A 20,801-nucleotide genomic window follows, 5' to 3' on the forward strand; every position below is an offset into this window, starting at 1 on the left:
ATGGAGTAAACACCACTTCCCAGTCCAGAGACAGGAAGCAAACAGTCCATTACGCTGCTCCTCCCTGGACACCAAGTAGCTCCAAACACCTCTGGGCCTGCCCGACTCGCTACCTTTATGCAACCGCTCGAGTCCCCATCACAGTGTCACTGTGTGGTGGGCTCAGTCCAAGGCTGGGACCAAAAAGACAAAGGATCCCTGTACGTAAGCAGGCCGTGGTCCTCGCTGGGGAGAGGCACATACACAACACAGCGTAACAGTTTGGGTCCGGAGGAGCTGGGACCCTTCCCCAAGTCCTTTATTTAGCTTAGGCTTTTGAGGGATTTATAACATTATAATGGAGCATTATCATGGCCCAATCAGCAGAGCCTTGAGGGTGAAAAGCCTGCTTCTCAGGCACTGGCCTGGGTCTGTCTGAGCTTCACTCACCAAACTGTCTCAGGTAACTTCTTCCCAGGTTCTGCCTGCACCCCAGGCAGACAGTCACATGGAGAGGTTTCTGTTTGATGTGAGCCAATACGAAGTCCTAACCTTGAGAAGCGCTCAGGCAGCACCTGCAGTATCCTACACACAGAGCTTCGCGGAAACGGGCCACCAAAGGCCCTTGTAAGATGTGCAGGGGCAGGATCCACACACAGCGCATATAGTCAAATGGCTCATGGTCAAGATCACCCGTAAAAAGCCCCTAAATTGCCTCCGACACACAGTAGACGTGGTTTGTACAGACACATAGTCACTGGTCTGAGTTTGGGGGACATGCTGGGTGAAAACAGTCTATGTTCAAATCCGTCAGCATGGTGAGCTGCTTACTCTTGAGCTGACTCAGGAACTGAGTCCAACTGAGGACAGACAACTCGCTTTCCTCATCTCGCTCCACTGAATGGAGTATCCAGACCATCATTCCCACTGCTGTATGTATGAGGTTGGTGCAAAAGTAATTGCAGTTTTTGCAACTATTTTTAACCTTTAAAACCGCAACTACTTTTGCACCAACCTAATACATATATGTATGATTGAACTTGCTGATGGGATTCCACTCCGGTGTTGCAAGTATTAAAATAGAAAACCATTACAAATTTCAAAAGGCTTTCCCACTTTTGCTGCTATTTCCGCTCAAGGCAAAGGAGGTGTGTGTGTGATGGGGGCAGTGGGGGCAGAGACGGGTGGCAGAGGCTGACTGAATTGACGCAGGTGATCACCCGGGAGAACAGCAGCTGCGAACAGGATTTCAGATCTCAAGCATGGAGAGGAGGCTCTCCTCGAGGAGGGGCCCCTGCCACGAGGTGTCGGAGCCCAAGAGGAGCAAAGAGGGCTCCCTGGTAAGTCGGAGCTCAAGCAGCGTAGGAGGGTGTCCACACAGCGACGGCCTGGCTTAGAGTGTCAGGACTCAAGCGGGTGAAGAGGGTGTTGAAGTTGGGGCAAGACCTGTCTCGGGGTAAAGAGAGAATCTGTGTAGGGGAGAGATTGGTGTTGGAACCCAAGAGGAGGGCAAAGAGCATCTGGAGGACAGTCCCGTGCAGGGTGTCAGCCCGAGCAGGCGGGAAGGTCCCATGGAGGGAGGCAGGCAGAGTCCCAGCAGCTGGGAGGGACGTCTATGGCAGGGGGCAGCGGCAGCACGTACATACATGAATGGGGGAGAAGGTCCGCATACCAAGTATTACATGGCGGTATTGCATCAAAATTAATGCCAATTTTCTGATTTTGATTATTGTAATGTAGTTATGGAAAAGAATGTTCCTTGTTGAAACTATGCATCAAAGTACTTGAGGAATTACTGGATATTATTTTGGCAACACTTCCCAAATGGGGCATTTATATCGTCCTTGCAACTTTTCAGTAAGTTTTTGTTATTGTTTCAAAATTAAAGTACACTGGAGAAGAAAGAGTCTAAAGGGTGTTTTCTTCCATCAAAGTACCATAAGTGGATCCACAAGAGTGTACAGAATAATGACATGAGTTGGGAAAATAAAATCTTAAAATTGTGGCTATCGGGAGGAGCACGCAACGGAGAGAACAGTGAGGGGCTGCTGCGGGCATCGACGCTCATTCACACGGGGAAGAGAGAAGACTGAGCGGCATCTCGGTCTGGAGAGAGGCTGTTCTCAGGGCACGGGAGGAAGGCTGGAAGGGGTGGGGATCAACAGCCTGAGAGGCAGAGAAAGCTCAGGAGCAGTGGCTCACAGGCATAAACCTCGGGCCTGATCTGAGAACTGCGGGCAGTTGGAACAGCCAGAGTAGGGTACGCAGGCTGCAGGGCAAGAGATTGGGGGTGGGGGTAGGGCGAGAACCAGACTCTGGAGGGCCACTCATACGCCTAACGATGGGCCTCCCCTTTATTCTGTAATCAGTGGGGAACCACAGGGACCCTTAAAGACAACTAACATTCTGAGCGTGTGTTTTCAGAACCAGGTAGAAAGTGACTGTTTCCCCCTCATCTTAAACCTTGGCATAGCCCAGTGGATGTCACTCAGTCTTACCAGAGCCAGTGTCCACTTTGCTATCCTAGAAAGAAAACCTTAGATAACACAACCTAGTCGTACACATCATTTGAAGAAGATCAACACAATGCTCTGGCTCTAATACGAAAGACAATAAAAGTTCACTTATAATAAAAGTTTCCCGTTTAAACACTCTGGCACCATTATGTTAGGAAACACAATGAAGGAGTCCCTCCCTGGGGAGGGTTCTGGCAGAACGGCTCTACTCACGTCTGGAATAATGAGTATCAGGCTCAGAAGAGTGACACGGAACAGGGCCTTTCATTTTTCTTGGTGACTTTCCACTGTCTGAGGAGCTCTTTCTTGAAACTCCGTCGTGGGCACTCTAGGGGAGGTGTCACTTCTTTTCTTACAGGAATTCCTGTCAGCAGATTTTGCCAAGATGCATTGGATGGCCAAGCATCCCTTGGTTCAGGCTATTTGACACTGAGTTTTTAAAACTTTCATCTTAAAAACCCAAACCCCCAAATTTAAAAAAGCAGAGCAGCACGGCATTTACTGGAGAGAACACAGTCTGGGTCAACTAACCCTGGATGAAGCTCGGTTCTGATACTAGCTGTGACACCTTGGGAAAGCAATCTCTCCTGGACTTGGTTTCCTCTTCTTAGGAAAAGATATCCACCGCCTACGTCATGTAACTGATGCACACAGACACCGATCTGGCGGCTGTAATACCTTCCTGCCCCTCTGCCTAACCATCTCGCCCATCTCAGCTTTGGGAGGCTCTCTTTGATTCCTGGTGTCTGGGCCAGACGCTTCTCCCGCACTCTGTCCAGGAATTCCTCCTGCCCCGCAGTCACCAGAGTAGACAGGAAAGCACTGGCTGTTATAAGAAGAAAACAATGACCAATAATGTGACCGCCTAAGATGGCAAGCCCCCACTCAGGCCTCTGGCTTCACCTGGCATCTATCGCTGCTCCTGTCTGTGTCTTAGCCGGTCAAACATCTACAATAAAATGCAAACCGACCACAAAGCCAAACTACAAACCCTTGCAAAGAATGCAGATCCCGCGAAGCCCCTGTTAAGAGATGCTGGACACCCGTCAGACTTGAGGCAAAGGGACCGATAAATGCACACCTGGCAGCATTAGAGCAGGTAACAACAAGGAACAAAGAGAAAAAAATCAAGAAAAACAAGGACAGTGGCACATCAAAAGAAAATGAATTCAATATCAAAAAATTAACAGAGGCCTTGGGGAAATCCTCAACTACTTTTGGGAAAATGACTCCTTTTATGATTATGCTGTGAAAGTCAAACATGGAAGTGTTATTATGTCAGAAAAATTACAACCCCACCCCTTAAAAATAAAACACTTGACTCGTTATTTATTCTAAAAATAGTGCACTGTTGGAATAAAGGCTAGACTTGGTTGTTATACATTTCTTTTCAAAATTTTAGTTTCATTTTTTTCAAGATAAAATCCTAAATAAACTCCCCTCATTTTTACTATAAAATTGTGGTCTCCATTTAAATAGATATATTTTATTCCCAGAATATGAGGCGCTCCTGGACTTACCCTACATTAAGACTCAGCACAGTTTATAAAATATGCTTGTTGGTCTTCTCTACTAGGGTCACCTCCCGGAGAGCAATGATCATGACTGTGGATTGACTATTTAATCTCTAATGTGTGCCTGGCACATGCTAGACATTCAATAAACCAGAATTTCCCTTGATGGGTGTAACTCATCCCTCTAGTTTCTACAAAGGTCATGACTACTAGAGCTACAGAGTTAACAGTCAAGTAACTCTTGTTGGGAGGCGGGGATCCAAATTTAGGAGGCAGTATTTTGGTTCGAAAAATAATCCAGAACTAAAAACGATCCCTGCCAATGGACTGCTGGAATCCAGGACAAATAATTAGAAGAGTGAGAAAATGTTGAAAGCAGATTAAGAAGTGCCCACAAACCGAAGATTTCTTGCCCCTCACCCATCCCTCCAGTACAAGGAAAGCACACCCCCTACTTCTTTTGTTCCTACCTCAAGGGCTGTGGGAAACTGTCACCAAATCAGGCTGAGTATTTTAGCTTGGCAACCTAATTTTTCAAGCACAGGTGAGCCTTTAAATTTGCTCAAGAGTCCTTGAATCGGTCCATGCCTCAGGCCCCACGTTCCCCACGGGGTCTGCTCCACACTTTTCCTTCCTCTCCCTCTCTAACCCATTCCTCCTGCTCTTCAGAAGATACTCTTCTCTTCAAATTTACTGAAGAGAAAGGCAATAGCATGAGTTTTCCTGCCTTCTCATGGGAAGTAGGAAAGATTCTAGATTCCAGCCACACTGCCCCCTGCAGACGTAGCTTCCCCTCCATTACACTCAGCAGCAAGCACTCCCACCTCTACGCATCACAATCCCACCTAGTGTGTTGGTCTACGGTGCTCAGACTACAGCCTCAGCACCAAGGCGCACACGTTCCTCCTCCCCATGGGAAAAGCACACAGCTTCCTGAGCGAACATACAGCTTAAATGAACATTTCTCTGGAATTAAAAACTGAGGTGACATTTACAGTCAAAACGTCACACACTTCCAGATCACTCATTTTTCAAATGTTGCAGTCAATCATCTAATCACAAACTCCCCCACATTTATTAAGACCCGTCCAGTATAAGCCTGGCTCTCTGCACTGAGAGCCAGGTCCCAGGACTTGGGAGCTCACATTCGAATGAGGGAAGCAGACATTCAGTAGCAGTGGGGTGTGGGGTGTGGGGTGTCAGTGCTATGACAGAGGTTCATAAAGGGAACAGGACAGGTTCTGGAAAGTCTCGTCACAGGAATTGACACTTTACTGATCAACTTTACTGCAGTCAGGAGACCCACTGCTTTGAGTATCAGCTCTCACGAGCTGTGGCCCAAGCATGTCTCCTCTCCCGTGTGTGAAATGGGGATATAACATCTACACTCGCATGGCCACTGGGAATGCACCCACCACTGTGCCTGAAACAGAGTAAATACTGTTTTCTCCTGATAAAACTGTATTCTTATTGCTAACAAGATCAAGTGTCAGAGGAACCTAAATAATAGAAACAACAACCCTCTTTGGGGGATTGTCTCACTCAATCTGAGCGTTCTGCTTTGCTCAGTTAGTTGCTTATCTCACCTTGTAAGTTTATTATGGAATCCAGTGAAGCTCAAGAGTCTCTGATTTATGTCCATAATTAACATCCCATGGTGATACCTATTATATCTATGTGGGAAAATACATTGTATGTACTGAATGAACAGAAACACTAATTTGCATTAGGAAAAACCAAAAAACTCCCATAAAATACCTGTGCTTGTACAAATCTACCCCAATACACATTTGGATTTGATTTTGGAAACAAGGTTCTTTTCTCTCCTGATGGGTATTCAGTAATTGTTGCTTTTAGAGAGCGGACTTGACCGTCTTCTTTTCTGTGCCAGTCTTCCCGTGACTGAGGAAGACGGCTCAGGAGGAAAGCACAGAGGCACTTTTCTGTTATCCCTGGTGAGGTGTTGGTAACAGAAGATCTTTGGAGTAATGACTCTTGCACTGACAATTCAGTGTAATTCTCAGGGATTTTCCGTTGAGCCCAGAGAGGGCGAGCGCACAGGCCTTTCATCATCTTCCTAAGAGAGTTTAGGATGCTGCCCACTCCTGTACTCACACACCTGCAAGCCTGGGGGTTTTCAATTTTTATTTTGTCATTCAGAGTATCTTATTTTATTGTTTAAATTGCTACTGTAATATAATGTAATGGATTAGTGAGGTCCTAACAGGGCCTATTTTATGAAGCTTTCATAGACTGAAAGAAAAATACATTGTCACTACTGAAAAAAAAACCACACACAAAGGGAAGAACTGATACATAAGAAGTCCTTTCCTGCTTTCAGGAGTAAACAACCAAATTAATTATCCCACTGAGATGCCACTTAATATTACTCTCATTTTAGAGCTAGGAAATGGAACCTACAGGGGGAAGAGAAAAAACATTTATCGAGTGATAGGTGCTTTGAGGTTAGGTGCACGTAAAGAAAGGAAGAGGGAGAGATAGGCACACAGAAAGAAAGCAGGATGTGAATGTGGCTGGTCCAATAAAAGTAATGTTTCTGAAGGCAAAGAGTTTTAGGCCAAAAGAAAACCTAGCACCTACACCCAAATCTTTACAACAACTCTGTGAGGTGAATTATAATCCCATTTTACAGATGAGAAAACTGAGTCTCAGAGAAGTAAAGGGACGGGCCTAGGACAACACAGCTGCCGAAAGCAGAGCAACACACAAAACTAGTCCAGGATGATTTCTATCCTACTCACTCCATACGACACAATATTAGCTATTCAACGCAATCAAACGTAACGACCAACCCTGATGAGGATTTGAAATTCTTACCTTGCGGTTCTCACTGTACGTAACGTCCTGATAAAATGAAAGCTTGCATCCAAAAGCCCCTCAGCGCTCAGTGTTCTGAGTGATCCAACTTTGGCTGCCTCCCAAGAACTCAGTGTGTTTTCTTTGCCAGCTCCAGGACACTAGTCATGTGTCAGCTTTTTATTGCTTTCGGAATTAGTGTATATGTTATATTCAGAAACACAAATATAAATAGCTTGATTGAAAATGTTTTAATCAAACACGGCAGAAGAGATATTTTAAGTTTCCAGTGCTGCATTTCAAGACCCAATGCCTCTGCTTCTTGTCACGTGTGTTTTTAAGAACTTACCTACAAAAATCACGGCCTGTGTCATAGATTCTTAAACAGACTGTGTTGCCTTTTTTAATTTAAAGTATAAAGCTTTAAATGTATGCTTATGGTGACAATTAAGGAAATGCTAGATTAGACAGGGCATCAGTTTTCCACGAATAGCCCTCATTTAAGTTCATTTCCACCCCAGATCTCCGCTTGAATGTTACATCATTCAATCGCAAATCTCTCTATAAAAGTGTCTGGCTGTCTCTTAAACCCATTTACGCTCCATGCTTCAATGCCTTTCCTTGGCAACTTTTTCCATATGCTTAACTTCTTTCAGGGAAGCAGTTCTGTCTCAATTCACAGCACAGCACACCAATCAACACAAGCAGGCAGGTAAAGAAAGGAAGGAGAGACAGGCACACAGAGAAAGTAGGATGTGAATGTAGCTGGTCCAATAAAAGTAATGTTTTAGAAGGCAAAGAGTTTTAGGCCAAAAGAAAACTAACCTAACACCTACCACCAAGCAATCAGAGAGCCCTGAACTTGAATTTATAACCCAAACACTCTGTACCATATGCAACTTGAGACACACAACTGGTAGCACTACTGGGGATTTATGACTTATGACTTGTTCATATTTAATTTGTAACCAAACACTTCCCCTTCCTCTTAGCTACCTTAGAACTCTTGATTAACTCTTGTTTTCACAGGTCAGAGGTTAAATAAAGGAAGGGAAGCATTCTGGGGTGAGATTGCCCAGAGCACCACATCCAAGAGTGACCTGTGCAAGGAACATTAAAATAAGTGATAAGACTAAAGATTGTTCAAGACAGCTGATGTTCAAAGCCTCCTCTGGGTACGAAGCAGGACCTTACGACTACAGCGCTGGCAACAGAGAGACAGGAAACTGCTCTCAAGTTACCTTTAGCCATGGAGCAACTCTCTCACCAAGAGGTTTCTCCCAAAATGTTTTTGGAAATGAAACAGGCTTTTGAGGGAAGGGAAAGCAGGAATTTTTGCAAGCTAAGCAACCCTTCACCTTGCTTCATTCTGCCACAGGCGTCGTCTTGCCCACCAGATTCTCCTACTACACAGAAAACCTCCACCGCTCTCATTGTGTAGCAGACCTGGGCCAGGCTGAGGTAAGCAAACCTCTTTGTGCAAAATTCATCACACAGAGGCACAGCCGGCCTGCTGAACAGGGTGTTATCTGTCCAACTGTAAGATGCACCCAGTCCCAAATACCTTTACTGCTGGACCACTCCTGATGCACCAAACATATAAAAACAGTAATCGAAGAGACCACCATTTATTCTGCAACTACCAAGTCCCAGCAGCCCTATATGCACTTGCTTATTTACTCCTTGTAGTAATTCTATTAAGGAGGTACCATCGTATCCCCAGATAATAACTGAGGAAACGGAAGCACAGAAAGGGTAAATAACTTGCCCAGAGTCACACAGCCCCAAAGTAGATCAGGGTCAAATCAAGTCCAAGTTTGTGTGATTTACTACACCAGCAGGTACTTTTGTGAAGGAAAAAACCTCCCTCAGGGAATGATATCAGGGAAGTACACATTACACAGCACATACACTTCACATTTGATTAGGTGTTTTTAATTTGTCAAATGGGGCAATCATTAAACTAATTTTGTAAATAGCATTCACTCATTCATTCACTCATTCATTGCCTAATACTATAAGTGAGGCACTGGGTAGGGAGTGGAATAAGGCATAACTTACACGAAAGTAGGTCCCTGGTTTAGGTTTCTATGTGAAAACCAGGAATGATCTGATAGAGGCAACAAGAACAGAACTTGGCAAAGGTAGGAAGTCATGGCTGGGCCGCCCCGAAAGGAGGTAAGGTGGCGTTCCCTCTGCACTGTAACCACCGTAACCAAGTGTCCTCAGCTGAGCCCTGGGCAAGCACGTGGGACCCAATCCTGCCCCGAGGAGCTGGGAATGCGGTACCAAGTTGGAACATAAGATGCCGTTAATCACTTTCTGTTGTTTCTGTGATAAAAATCCTGCCCCTCAGCCACTTCTGTTTTTAAAAAATAATAATCTTTGTGCTCATGGCTTATTGCTTGATTATCAGCCAAGAGAAGCAGTTTGTAATATTACAAAAGCTAAAATTAGAGTTATTAAACTCCCTCAAAATATGGTAGCTTAGAAGAAGGTGAAATGTTTGGTTACCAATCAAATAGGAGTAAGTCATACGTCATAAATCCCCAGTAGTGCTACCAGTTGTATGTGTTTCCCTCAAAAGAAACCCTAAAAAAAAAAAAAAAAAATTTAGAGAAAGGAGGTTCAATCAGCAAACCTCCTAGCAGAAACAGGTTTCTTTGATATCCATTCTTACACTCACATAGTATGAAAGAGAACAGGAAAGCAGCCTTTCAATAAGTAACTACTAAAAGCAGACTATTAAAATGGAGGTCAGAATATGTACACATGAATAATTTTTCCTGCATCTTCACCAGCATTAAATGTTATGACTTAATTTTTTTGGTAATATATTTTAAATAGTAGTTCTTTATTAAGTATAATAGCAAAACATATACATACACCTAAACATGTGCTAAGAGAATGGTTAAATAAATTGTGTAATTAAATTATGTAAATCCAAGCAAAAACTTACATTTTAGAACATTTTTAATGATATGAGAAAATGCTCATAAAATAATACAGATTGAAAAAAAGTGGTATAACTATACATCTATCATATGCAAGTGCACACACTTTTGAAAGACCAGAAGATAAAACATTAATTGTGATTCTTTCTAGGTTATGGGATTGTAGATAATCTTTGTTTCCTTGTACATTCTTTCCTACATTTACTATGGCTTATGTATTGAGCATGCAAATGCCTTAAAAATTAGAAAAAATTTGTTTTGTCTTTAAAGTCGTCTGTGTTTTTCATTATTGCAAATACTTGGAAGCAAGCTAAATGTATATTAATAGTTCACAACAAACTATGAACCATCAAAATGATAGAATATCATACATTCATTAAAATCAGACTATAGAAAAATATTTTAACATAGAAAAATATTTACAATATATTTAGATACAAAAGCAGGCTCTATAATATGAACAAATAGTTTTTCATTTTCATTTTTGTGTTTTCCTATATTCTCCAAACTTTCTACAATAAACATGTATTACTTTTATTAACTTTTAAATTAAAATACCTCCCCACTTTCTTTTATATTAAAAACAAAAACAAGACCAAACGCCAGCCATACATGTGATTCCTCCCTGCCTACCAACTTCCGAGTCATCTCGCTTGGTGGTAGTGGGGTGGACTGGTCAGATGAGCAGAAGCAAAGGCCTACCTTTTTGTTTCTTTAAGTCTGCTTAGCAACTGTGACGACCCAGTTCCTAAATAGGCCCTCTGGATGAAACAGAAGTTTGCACTCTTTAACAAACCGGTCACACCAGCGCCTCATGCTCTTTCCCTGGCACCAGGCTTTCATGAATCTCAATTTCAGAGCAATAAGGTTTGTAGTGACTTTCCTTCCAGGTAGATTTGCAGAGACCCTGGTGGGTCTCAGAAAGTGAGACACAATCACTTATCCAAGGACACTCTAAGTTGGGGGTGGGGATGGGGTTAAAATCTCTTTTTCCTACAAGGCTGGATCCTTCATATAAATCTGTAGGGAGCATCTTCATATAAATAATATACCAGCCCTGTGCTAGATAGCAAGGATACAGAAAGGAACAATACGCAGGGTGTCTGTCCTCAAGGACCCGTCTCTTAGGTAAACGGGGAATCACAATGCACTGTGATGAGCTGGGATACAGCTGGGCACCAAGAGCTGTGGGCACACTGAGGAAGGGCGTCTCAACAGTCTGGGGTGGCGGCTAAATGAGGAAGAGAAGACAGATGCAAGAAGAGTGCGTTTCCATTTGGAGGGAACAAAATATCGGAGACAAAGACACAATGAACTTCGAATGGCTTGCAGGGGTTGGATCACACCTAAGGGTGGGGAAGGATGGTTCTCTACGTGCCTATCTGGGAGGTGTTGGTGGGAGGTGGGAATGGGGGTGGAGAGGGGAGTCTTGGCAGTAGAAGATGTGACTAGATGCATCAAAAAAGACAAGCTTGTGAGGAGTTTTATGTGCAAACCCAGAGTTTAGCTCTTTTCCTGAAAGCAAAGAAGGGTTTTAAGCAAGGAAGAATTTGACCAGATTGGTCTTTTTAGAAGGTCACTTAGCAACAGAGTGGAAGATGAATGAAAGAGGAAGTCTGGAAGCAGATAAACTCAAAGGTTTTAAGACCCACGTAGCTGGCATAAATCCTCAAGGAAGAAGAAGGTTCTAAAAGTGATGGCTTCTGTCAGTGCTCTTTTCATTACTGAATACAACTAAAAAGAGGGTTTGGGTTGAGGAGAGGAGCTAAACATTGAGCTCCTTTTAGGCAAAGGTTGGCTTGAAGAGTGAGCCGCCTCCCTCAGAATTGGCATCCACGTGACACAGTGGGAGAGGAGGTGGAGATGGACAGCCGGGAATGACAGGTGTGGTTCCCCTACATTGTACAGGGCTCCCCGAGCTGTGACTTCATCGCTCTAAGGCCTCTTCCTCTGCAAAAGAGCAATACTTCCTATTTACCTAACAAGGCCATGGTAAGGAACAAATTAAGCAATTTAATACAAATAATTTAATTTAATGCGAATAATACAAAATACCCATCACAGTTCACAGAACATATCAGGCACTCAAAAATAGGTCGCCTCTGCTGTAATTGTCAGACAGGAGATGCCGACTTGTCTCTCAGGAGAAAGAGTGGTTCAAAGCTGTATTTTGGATTATTTTAAATGCCTTTAAAATGCTGAATGCCAGAAGCATATGTATATTCTTTACAGTTACTTTTAAAATTGTATCTGTCACAAAAGAGTGGGCTAGGGTCAATAGGGATTTTATTAATATTTATCCACTTGACACAAGATAAAGATTTCATTTCAAAGACAGAATAAAAGCAAAGAAAAAAAGATGGGGATCATAAACGTGTCACCAGCATTTTTTCAATTACACCTCAATGAATGACTCTTTTTTCAAGCTAACACTGCAAATAATTCCTTGTGCCTTCCTGGCTGAAGGAATATCATAGATTGTCCTGAACTAATTAAATAAGACTTAACTGGAGAAGATTTAGCATGCTGTAGTGATATAAAAGATAGCAACAGTAATAAGACTCTAACAGCTATCATTAAACAAACATATGGATGTTAACATTTTTACCTTTCACAAATATTTGAACTTAACTTTTATGGGTCTAAAATAGAGCAGCTTTAGTTAATTTAAAGACCAGTTCTGCACATTGAGCCGTGCATGGGATGGGAATGAAAACATCTAATACCTCAGCGATGTCAGGCATTGGACCACACAGTTCAAGGGCATTGTCTCTGCTCCTCACCTCAGCTCCATGAGATGGGTACCTTCAGCTATAAAAAAACAGATGAAGAAATGGAGGCTCCAAGACGTGCAGGGACTCGCTCAGGGTCACCAAGCCAGTAGAGTGGCAGTCAGGACTTGAAGGAAGGTCTTCCGGTTTTAAAGCTCATGATCCTTTTTCTTTTTTATGTCAACTTTGAATCACAGTTTACAGACAGTGACAGCCACCCATCTGATGTGTACACTGAGAGGGGTTTTGATAATTATGTGCAGCTGTGTGACTGCCCCCAGAATCAATCCGTACAACGTTTCTAGGACCCCCGAGCGTTCCCTGTGCCCTCTCTAAGCCAATCCCACTCACCCCTCACAGGGTGTCTGTTCATGTACATCGTCGCTCTCACCACACAAGCCCGAGATCATCTGTTTACCACCTGTTCTTCCCACCAACTACCTTTTTAAAATTCATTTCGTTTTAACATCAATTAAAATTCACTCCTTTGGGTGTACAGTTCTCTGAGTTTTGACAAACGCACAGAGGAGTGGAACAGCCACTCCACTCACATGCCACCCAACCTGCTTATGCTGCCCTTTCGTAGTCAAACCCTCCCCCACTCCCAGGACCTGAGTTGTTTCTTATTCCTCTAATTCTGCCTGTTACCGAGTGTCATATAAATAAAATAATACAGTCCGCAGCTTTTGAGTCCAGCTTCTATCATATTTTAAGCTTCACTGTATATTTTAGCCTTTTCCCACTGCTGACCAATGAAGAACAAGTTTTAATAGTAACTTATTCCCAGGGGCATTTGCACGTATCACAACTCCATGGCACTAGCTCTCGCTCTACCCCACGTGAGGGGATATTATAGGAGTATCTTCAGCCCACCTAATGTATTAAAAGTGTTTCATTCACAAACTTCATTAGCTATGCTATTTAATACTAACAAATTAATTGAGACACATCTCACATGTGAATGAAACAAACCAGTCTAGCTACACTGGGATTGTAGTGTATCCACCCTCCGTATTATACCATGCTTTCTCCCAGCTACGAAACCATGCCCAGCCCAGAGGTGGCAAGGGTTTGCTCCATGACCAGAAAAAGCAGAAGCCAAGCCCTCTGCCACCTGGTCCAACAAGGTAAGGCAAAGGAGAGGTAGAGCAGCCCGTCGCTCTCAACTGTTCAACCCTGTCATTTTGTAGCAGAAGCAGAAGGAACAGAAGTCCAGAGAGTGGGAGGGACTTACCCAGAGCTACTCCTCTGCATCCCAACAAACCCAGAAGTAGCTATCTCTGTCCCCACTGAATGGCTTAGCAATCCCCCAGGATTACTCTCCTCTTTCTCTTTCTGCTGTATCTCCTACCAAGTCAGGTACAAAAGAACGTGGTTTCTCTTGTCTGATAGAATGTAGAGTAGTTGCTATCTTCAATATCTAGAATTGTCCTGAAACATCAAATTTTCAATTGGGTTCCACAGGAAATGCCCATAGTCCCTTACTAACCAGGCTTACTAACCAAGTTTGTTTAGCTCCAAACTTGACCTTTCTGCCTACTGTACATTTTGATATCTACTCTGACACCCATTTGGGTTAGTACTCTATGGCTCATTCAGCCATCAAACATTTACTGACTGGGAGTCCCTTTGCTGGTTCCTGGGGCTAACAAGAGAAAAGACACCGTCTTTAGTTTTAAGGAGCTCAGTGTCCAGAAGGATAAGACACATAAATCAACAAGTATAATTATTGAGATAAGTGCTAGGAGAAGTATGCACAGGCACCAATTATCTCTCTCACAGGAGTGTGCACACACATGGCAATGACCAACCGCATCCGATGTGACAGAATTTCTTTAAGCCCTAACAGAGGTTGTTAATAACTCTAAAATTAAATAAAAATGGTCATATTAGAAGATCCTTTCTCTTACAGAAGGACAGACAGCTGAATAAAGGCTACTACCGGAGCAGTGAAATCAACAGTGATCCGCAAAAAGGGCTACTTGATTTTTCTGAACAATTTTCTTCTGCCTTTTTCTGCTAATACAAAAAAAAAAAAAAAAAAAAACTGGCACCTTTGTCTGGGTCCAGAATGTAAAAATCAGGAAATAAAATGGCAAGTCTTACAACTGTGAACTTCAATCAGCTCATTACAAACCAAAGAGACATATTTGAATGCATGTTGCTACATTCATTTACCTATTCTGCCAAGCCATTCAATTACACGATTTCATATTTTGTATAAAAAAAAATAGAGCCATGTTTCTTTCAAAAGCTGGTATTTGGAGAAAAGTGATTAGAACAGCATGCTATGATACGCTAATACAGTGGTTTCATTTAATGGACAGTGGCAGTTTCTGAAATGCTCCCTGTACTTTAAATTATTGCACTTAGAATTCATGACTATAACGTGTCTTAACATTTTTTCTTTACTGCTGTACAATACACTCCACTGCCACTGTGAATGCAAACAAAACACATTATCAAAAGAGTTTTATTAGCATTTGTAATCTCAACACAAGTCATTTTTAAAGGTGGGCGGGCTGGTACAGTGGGTTGTTCAAATTGTGTGAACACTGAGAAGGAGAAAGCATAATTCAGGAAAGAGGGACAAGGGGAGAGAAAAAGCTAAAGCAGGAGAAAAATCTTAAACCAAAATTTAACGTCCCCTCGGAGAGACAGGGCACAAAGAGATGAAGTTTATTCTAACCAGAAGCAGCTGTTGCTGTTCAAATTAGGAAGCATTCCTAATGAATCAGCAGTTCTTATAATAAATATACTTCCCTTTGAAATGTGAGGATTCTGCTATGAGGATTTCTTTTGATATATTTTTTACATGAACTCATTAGACAGAGAAGAGGCAGGGATCGAGCATGTTCCATTCCAAATTATGATGGCTATCTTATCCGTATCACGTCCAATCAAGGTTAGTTAGGCGGGACATAGGAAAACAAGAAATTAAAAAAACACAATGCTAAAAGGTTTCTCCTCACCCAGACCCTTGGTGGCTCATTCCAAACAAACATTGTAAGATGCTATGTAACAGCCACGTCTTACCAAATACCTGCCATTACACTAACTTAACTAGTGCCAGTTAAATTTAAAATGGAAACCAGAGCTACACAAACAATGAAAGAATCATGCCTTTTGCATTAAGAGGAATCTCCAACTCCAACATGGGGAAGAACTGCTTACAGAGTATATCCTGTTCTCCAGACATCCTTCTTGCCATTTTAAGAACAGGAAAGGAAAAAAGTATGCATATTAATAAATATGCGTACATGCATATTTATTTTATCTCCAGAGGTTCTATATTCCTCTTTTATTCTTCCTCTTAAAAAAACAATCATTTTTAAGAAGCTTCTCTAACCAAAAATCAGTATGTCCCTCTCAATACAGACAGAAAATGTAAAGGCACATCTTTCCATCAGCAGAGGTGAGCGCACTGGATGGGCGTTCTTCTACCAACAGGCTACCTTTCTCCAAGTTTCAATCTATCAGTCTTCCTCTTCCTCCTCGTCTTCTCTGGTGGGTTTCCAGGATTCTTGGAACTTCAGTGGGAAAGCCAGGAGCCCCAGAAGGAGTTATGGAGTGACACGAGGTGTACTTGTTCCAGACTCTTAGAGCTGCCTTGACTGTTCCCCTAACACCAATAGTACTTAAGCCTTAAACTTGGAAATGAAAATGAAAGGATATTCCAAATGTAAACACAAACTTTAGGCTGCATAAAAACAACCCTTTTCACAAACTTAGACATGACCTATCTCACTGAGGTCACTTATGCTCTCAACAACAGGTTAAGAGAACACAAAAGACAGGTAGACCTGCAGACAATAGAAGTCAAGGACCAAGAAGATTTAACATTATCATTAGCGTATCATACAGAAGGGGCAGAATGAAGTAACCCCTTAAAGGAAACAAGGCTTGAATCACATGAGGAGGAGGATTGCCCTGCTTCCTGTACAAAACTGAAGCCCTAAAGGGTGGTGTTGGGGGTGGGGGGCACAGACTAGAGTACAAACCAAAGAGTCATAAAAAGAGATCCCTTTGCTTAAAGATCAGTGTGTTTGGGCGGTCAGATGGCTTTGGTTAGAGTGCAAGCTCTGAACAAGAGGGTTGCCAGTTTGATTCCCACATAGGCCAGTGAGCTGTGCCCTCCACAACTAGACTGAAGATAACGAGCTGCCGCTGAGCTTCTGCTGAGCTTCTGGAGGGGCCGACCGATGGCTGTTGGTTAGAGCGTGAGCTCTCCACAACAAGTTTGCCGGTTCAATTCCTGCATGGGGTGGTGGGCTGCACCCCCTGCAACTAAGATTGAAAACGGTGAATGGACTTGGAGCTGAGCGGCGCCCTCCACAACTAGACTGAAGGACAACGACTTGGAGCTGACGGGCCCTGGAGAAACACACTGTCCATATTCCCCAATAAAAATTTTTTTTTTTTTTAAAAAGACGATAATATACATTTAAAAAAAAATCAGTGTGTTTTTGTTCTATGTTCTGAGTAATTAGAAAAGTGGGACTCAAAAAGGAAATATGTCTGACACCAACTGTGAAATGTTACAGCTATATTTGAATCCAAGTCTCTGGCTCCAAAGCCACTACACCATGTTGCCTCCCTAGGGACTTCCAAATCATGAAATCCATGAAATTCTGCTCAGGGGGCAACATTACCTCTTTAGGACATCTGACTTGGCCAGAAAGCTGTAACTCCGTGTCCTCTCAATGGAGAAAACAAGGCAGAGAACGGTGAAGTGACATAACCAACATTACACAATTCTATTCTAAAAGTGGGACTCAGTGTCCTAGGGACAGACTACTAAAATCATTCTCCCTTGTTTTCCAAAATGAGTAACCACTGAATAGTCAGCCACACAGAATTCCCTTGGACTCATCCCCTACAGATCTGCATTCCCACAAAAATGCCTGCCCAGGCCCAGGCCTTCATCAAGCGAAGGACAGCTATCCAGTTTCGGCACTGCTTTGCCCTGCATGCTGTATTGGACAACTACACTAGCTTTGGAATATTTCACTACATGAGGGCGGCGAAAATATATGAAGGACTGGCAGAGGAAAAGAAATTCAGAGTCTAAAACGCAGGCAATGGGGCGGCCGGATGACTCAGTGGGTTAGAGCGCAAGCTCTAAACAACAGGGTTGCCAGTTCGATTCCCACATGGGTCAGTGAGCTGCGCCCTCCACAACTAGATTGAAGACAACGAGCTGCCTCTGAGCTTCCGGAGGGGCGGCCAGATGGCTCAGTTGGTTAGAGCACGAGCGCTTAACAACAACGTTGCTGGTTCAATTCCCACATGGGATGATGGGCTGTGCCCCCTGCAACTAGATTGAAAATGGGATGGTGGGCTGTGCCCCCTGCAACTAAAGATTGAAAACGGCAACTGGAGTTGGAGCTGAGCTGCACCCTCCACAACTAGATTGAAGGACGACTTGAAGCTGATGGGCCCTGGAGAAACACACAGTTCCCCAAAATTCCCCAATAAAATTTTAAAAAAATTAAAATAAAATGCAGGCAATGATTTATACACAAATATATCCACCTCAGGGCTGCTTATGATATTAAGAGAAAAATTGCGAAGAGCCTAAAAACTGGCAGGATATTTTTCTCAGGGACTGGAATAAAAGACATTGGATTATAAACCCAAACGTCACACATTAGAGATAGGCAACTTACTTAACCTTTGGTTTCCTTTACTTTAAAATTGAGCTAAATGTCTCAAAAGACTCGTCATAAGGATTCAACAGTGTAATTCGTGTAATATACTTAGTAGTTTCTCGATGAAAAGTTACCAATAAGTGGCAGCTACTATTATTGTTATTAATCATTCCAACAATAAAGAATCATTAGGTAAAGTATGGAACACCTTCACGACTTAGCATTAGGTGACCAGTAAAATGTCCTTCAGAGGGAAAATTTTAATGTTATAAAAATATGTAAAAAGAATATCGATTAAAAAAGGAATCTGATCTCAAATATGTAAATTTTAAAATACCAGGTGCCAAAAAGACTATACACACAACTTGTATTCATCTTTTGCTAGCACTATATATTATTACAATTTTAATAGTTTTTTCCTTTCTTAAAATGTGTATACACCCTGTATGTGCATATATATTACATGTATTATTGGAAATGGACTAAATGGAAACACACTGCAATTTCTGTTTTTGGATGGTGGAAATAAAGAAATTTTCTTTTTCTGTATTGAAAAAAATATAATACTTTCATACAAAAGTCAATTTCAACTTTTTCCCTGTGAATATCCAACTGCTCCATCAACATTTTTTTTTAATTGGGGAATATTGGGGAACAGTGTGTTTTTCCAGGATCCATCAGCTCCATGTCAAGTCGTTGTGTTTTTCAATCTAGTTGTAGAGGGCACAGCTCACTGGCCCACGTGGGAATCGAACTGGCGACTTTGGTGTTGTGAGCACTGTACTGTAATCACTGAGCCAACCGGCCACCATCCATCAACATTTTTTAATAGACCATTCTTTTCCCCTTTTTGAATGACCCTGGCACCTCTGTCAAAAAATCAATTGATCGCCTGTTCTGTTGCACTGATCCATTCGTCTGTCCTTGTGCCAGCACCACATGTCCTGATGACTGTAGCTTTACAGTAAGACTTGAAATCAGGTAATGCTGGTCCTCCAACTTTATTCTTTTTCAAACTTATTTTGGCTAAGTCTTTTGCCAAATAAATCTCCATACAAATTTTAGAATCAGCTTATCAAATTCTAGGGGGGAAAAAAGCCTAGTTGTGTTGCACTGACTTTATAGATCAATTTGAGGAGAAATGACATCTGTATCAATAATGGTCCTCCAGAGAAACAGCATCAATAGGGCAGAGAGAGAGAGAGAGAGAGAGAGAGAGAGAGAGAGAGAGAGAGAAGGGAAAGGAAGGGAGAGAAGGGGAGTGGAGGGGAAGAGGTGTGGAGAGGAAAGGAGAGGAGGAGAAGGGAAATATTGGGAGGGAGGGAGGGAGAGAGAGAGAGAGAAAGAAAGAAAGAGAGAGAGAGATTGAGATTTAAAGGAATTAGTTCAAGCAAACTCAAAATCTACAGGGCAGGCAGCAGGCTGGATACTCAGACAGGATTTCTATGTTATAGCTTTGATGCAAAATTATAACTAAACCACAGAACAAACATTATTGAGAATCACTTGAAGTCTAGCTGAACTGAAGTCCTAAAACTAAGGATATACAGAAAAAGCCACTATACTACTGGTAGGAGGGGTGAAGACGTAGAATGCGCTGGTCCCACACCCACATGTGGGGGTTAAAAACTGGGAGAGATATCTTGGCTGTGGAGGTCCCCTATGAGGAGCAAGGCGTCACAGCCCCACACCAGACTCCCCAAACCAGGGTTCCAGTGACAGGAAGAGAAGTCCCCAGAACTTATGGCTGTGAAAACCAGTGGAGATTGTGGCTGAGTGAGACAGAGGGTGGCTGGAGTCCCAGGCATTCCTCTTAAATTATCTACACATGGACTTGCTGCTCACAGACTCACTCACTCTGAGCTCTAGTGCTGGGGCAGCAACTAAAAAGGCACCAGGGACATATAGGAAGGAACGGAATTGTTTGGCTTCAGAGCGAGGGCTGGAGGGGCAACTTTCTCCCAGGCAGAAGTGCTGGCAGAAGCCACAGTTCCTTTGTTGAGCTCTCCTCTCTCTCAGCTTGCAGATGCAGGCAGCCACCGAATCTGAGTTTCCATCATCCTGGCTAACACTGTCACCCCCTCCTGGTGATTCTCGGAAACCCTGCCTTACCCAACTTGTGGAACCACCAGAGCTGCTTCCAGTGGCTTTTCCACACAAATGGTCTGACTTGGCTCATGCTGCACTTTCCTAAAATCGCTCAAAGGTTCAAACTTCAAACAAGCAGCATATAGCCTTGGCACACCCCATATTTCTTGTTGAGCCCCCCAAGCCCAGCATTGGCAGCAGCCAACCTCTGTTCACATCTTAACCTTTACCAGTCTCCTCCAACCAAGCCCAGCATGGGTGGAAGCCATCTGCGGATCACTCTGTGGCTCATGCCAGGTGGTCCCTGGCAGGGTACAGGTGGCAGCTGAATTTGGCCTATGGAAGGGCCCCTCCCAGCAGGTCCTAGGGCTGGTACTCCCAGTGGCCAGCTTCAGACCTCACCAGAGAGCCACCTCCACAGACAACACACCCAAAGGTCAGGCTGGGCATGCACCAGAGCCCTGCTAAAGCAAATCCTGCTCCGTGGGGTCAGCCCTTGCACAACAGCTCT

At 43.1% G+C, this 20,801-nt stretch overlaps 1 protein-coding gene across 18 annotated transcripts in view; it reads right to left on the minus strand.

Moving 5' to 3' along the window:
* The window catches only part of DENND1A (DENN domain containing 1A), a 467,166-nt gene that overhangs the window by 257,239 nt on the left and 189,126 nt on the right, over positions 1-20,801 (minus strand). Inside the window, exon 2 of one of the 18 annotated variants that reach the window (XM_074330986.1) lies at positions 12,507-12,591. The exons of the other annotated variants lie outside the window; for them this stretch is intronic. Within the exon in view, the coding sequence (XP_074187087.1) occupies positions 12,507-12,547 (41 nt within the window). The 5' untranslated portion in view covers positions 12,548-12,591. The remainder of the gene's footprint in view (positions 1-12,506; positions 12,592-20,801) is intronic. 18 annotated transcript variants of the gene reach the window in all.

The sequence above is a fragment of the Rhinolophus sinicus genome, linkage group LG04 (genome assembly GCF_036562045.2).
Source record: "Rhinolophus sinicus isolate RSC01 linkage group LG04, ASM3656204v1, whole genome shotgun sequence".
Lineage (NCBI taxonomy): Eukaryota > Metazoa > Chordata > Mammalia > Chiroptera > Rhinolophidae > Rhinolophus > Rhinolophus sinicus.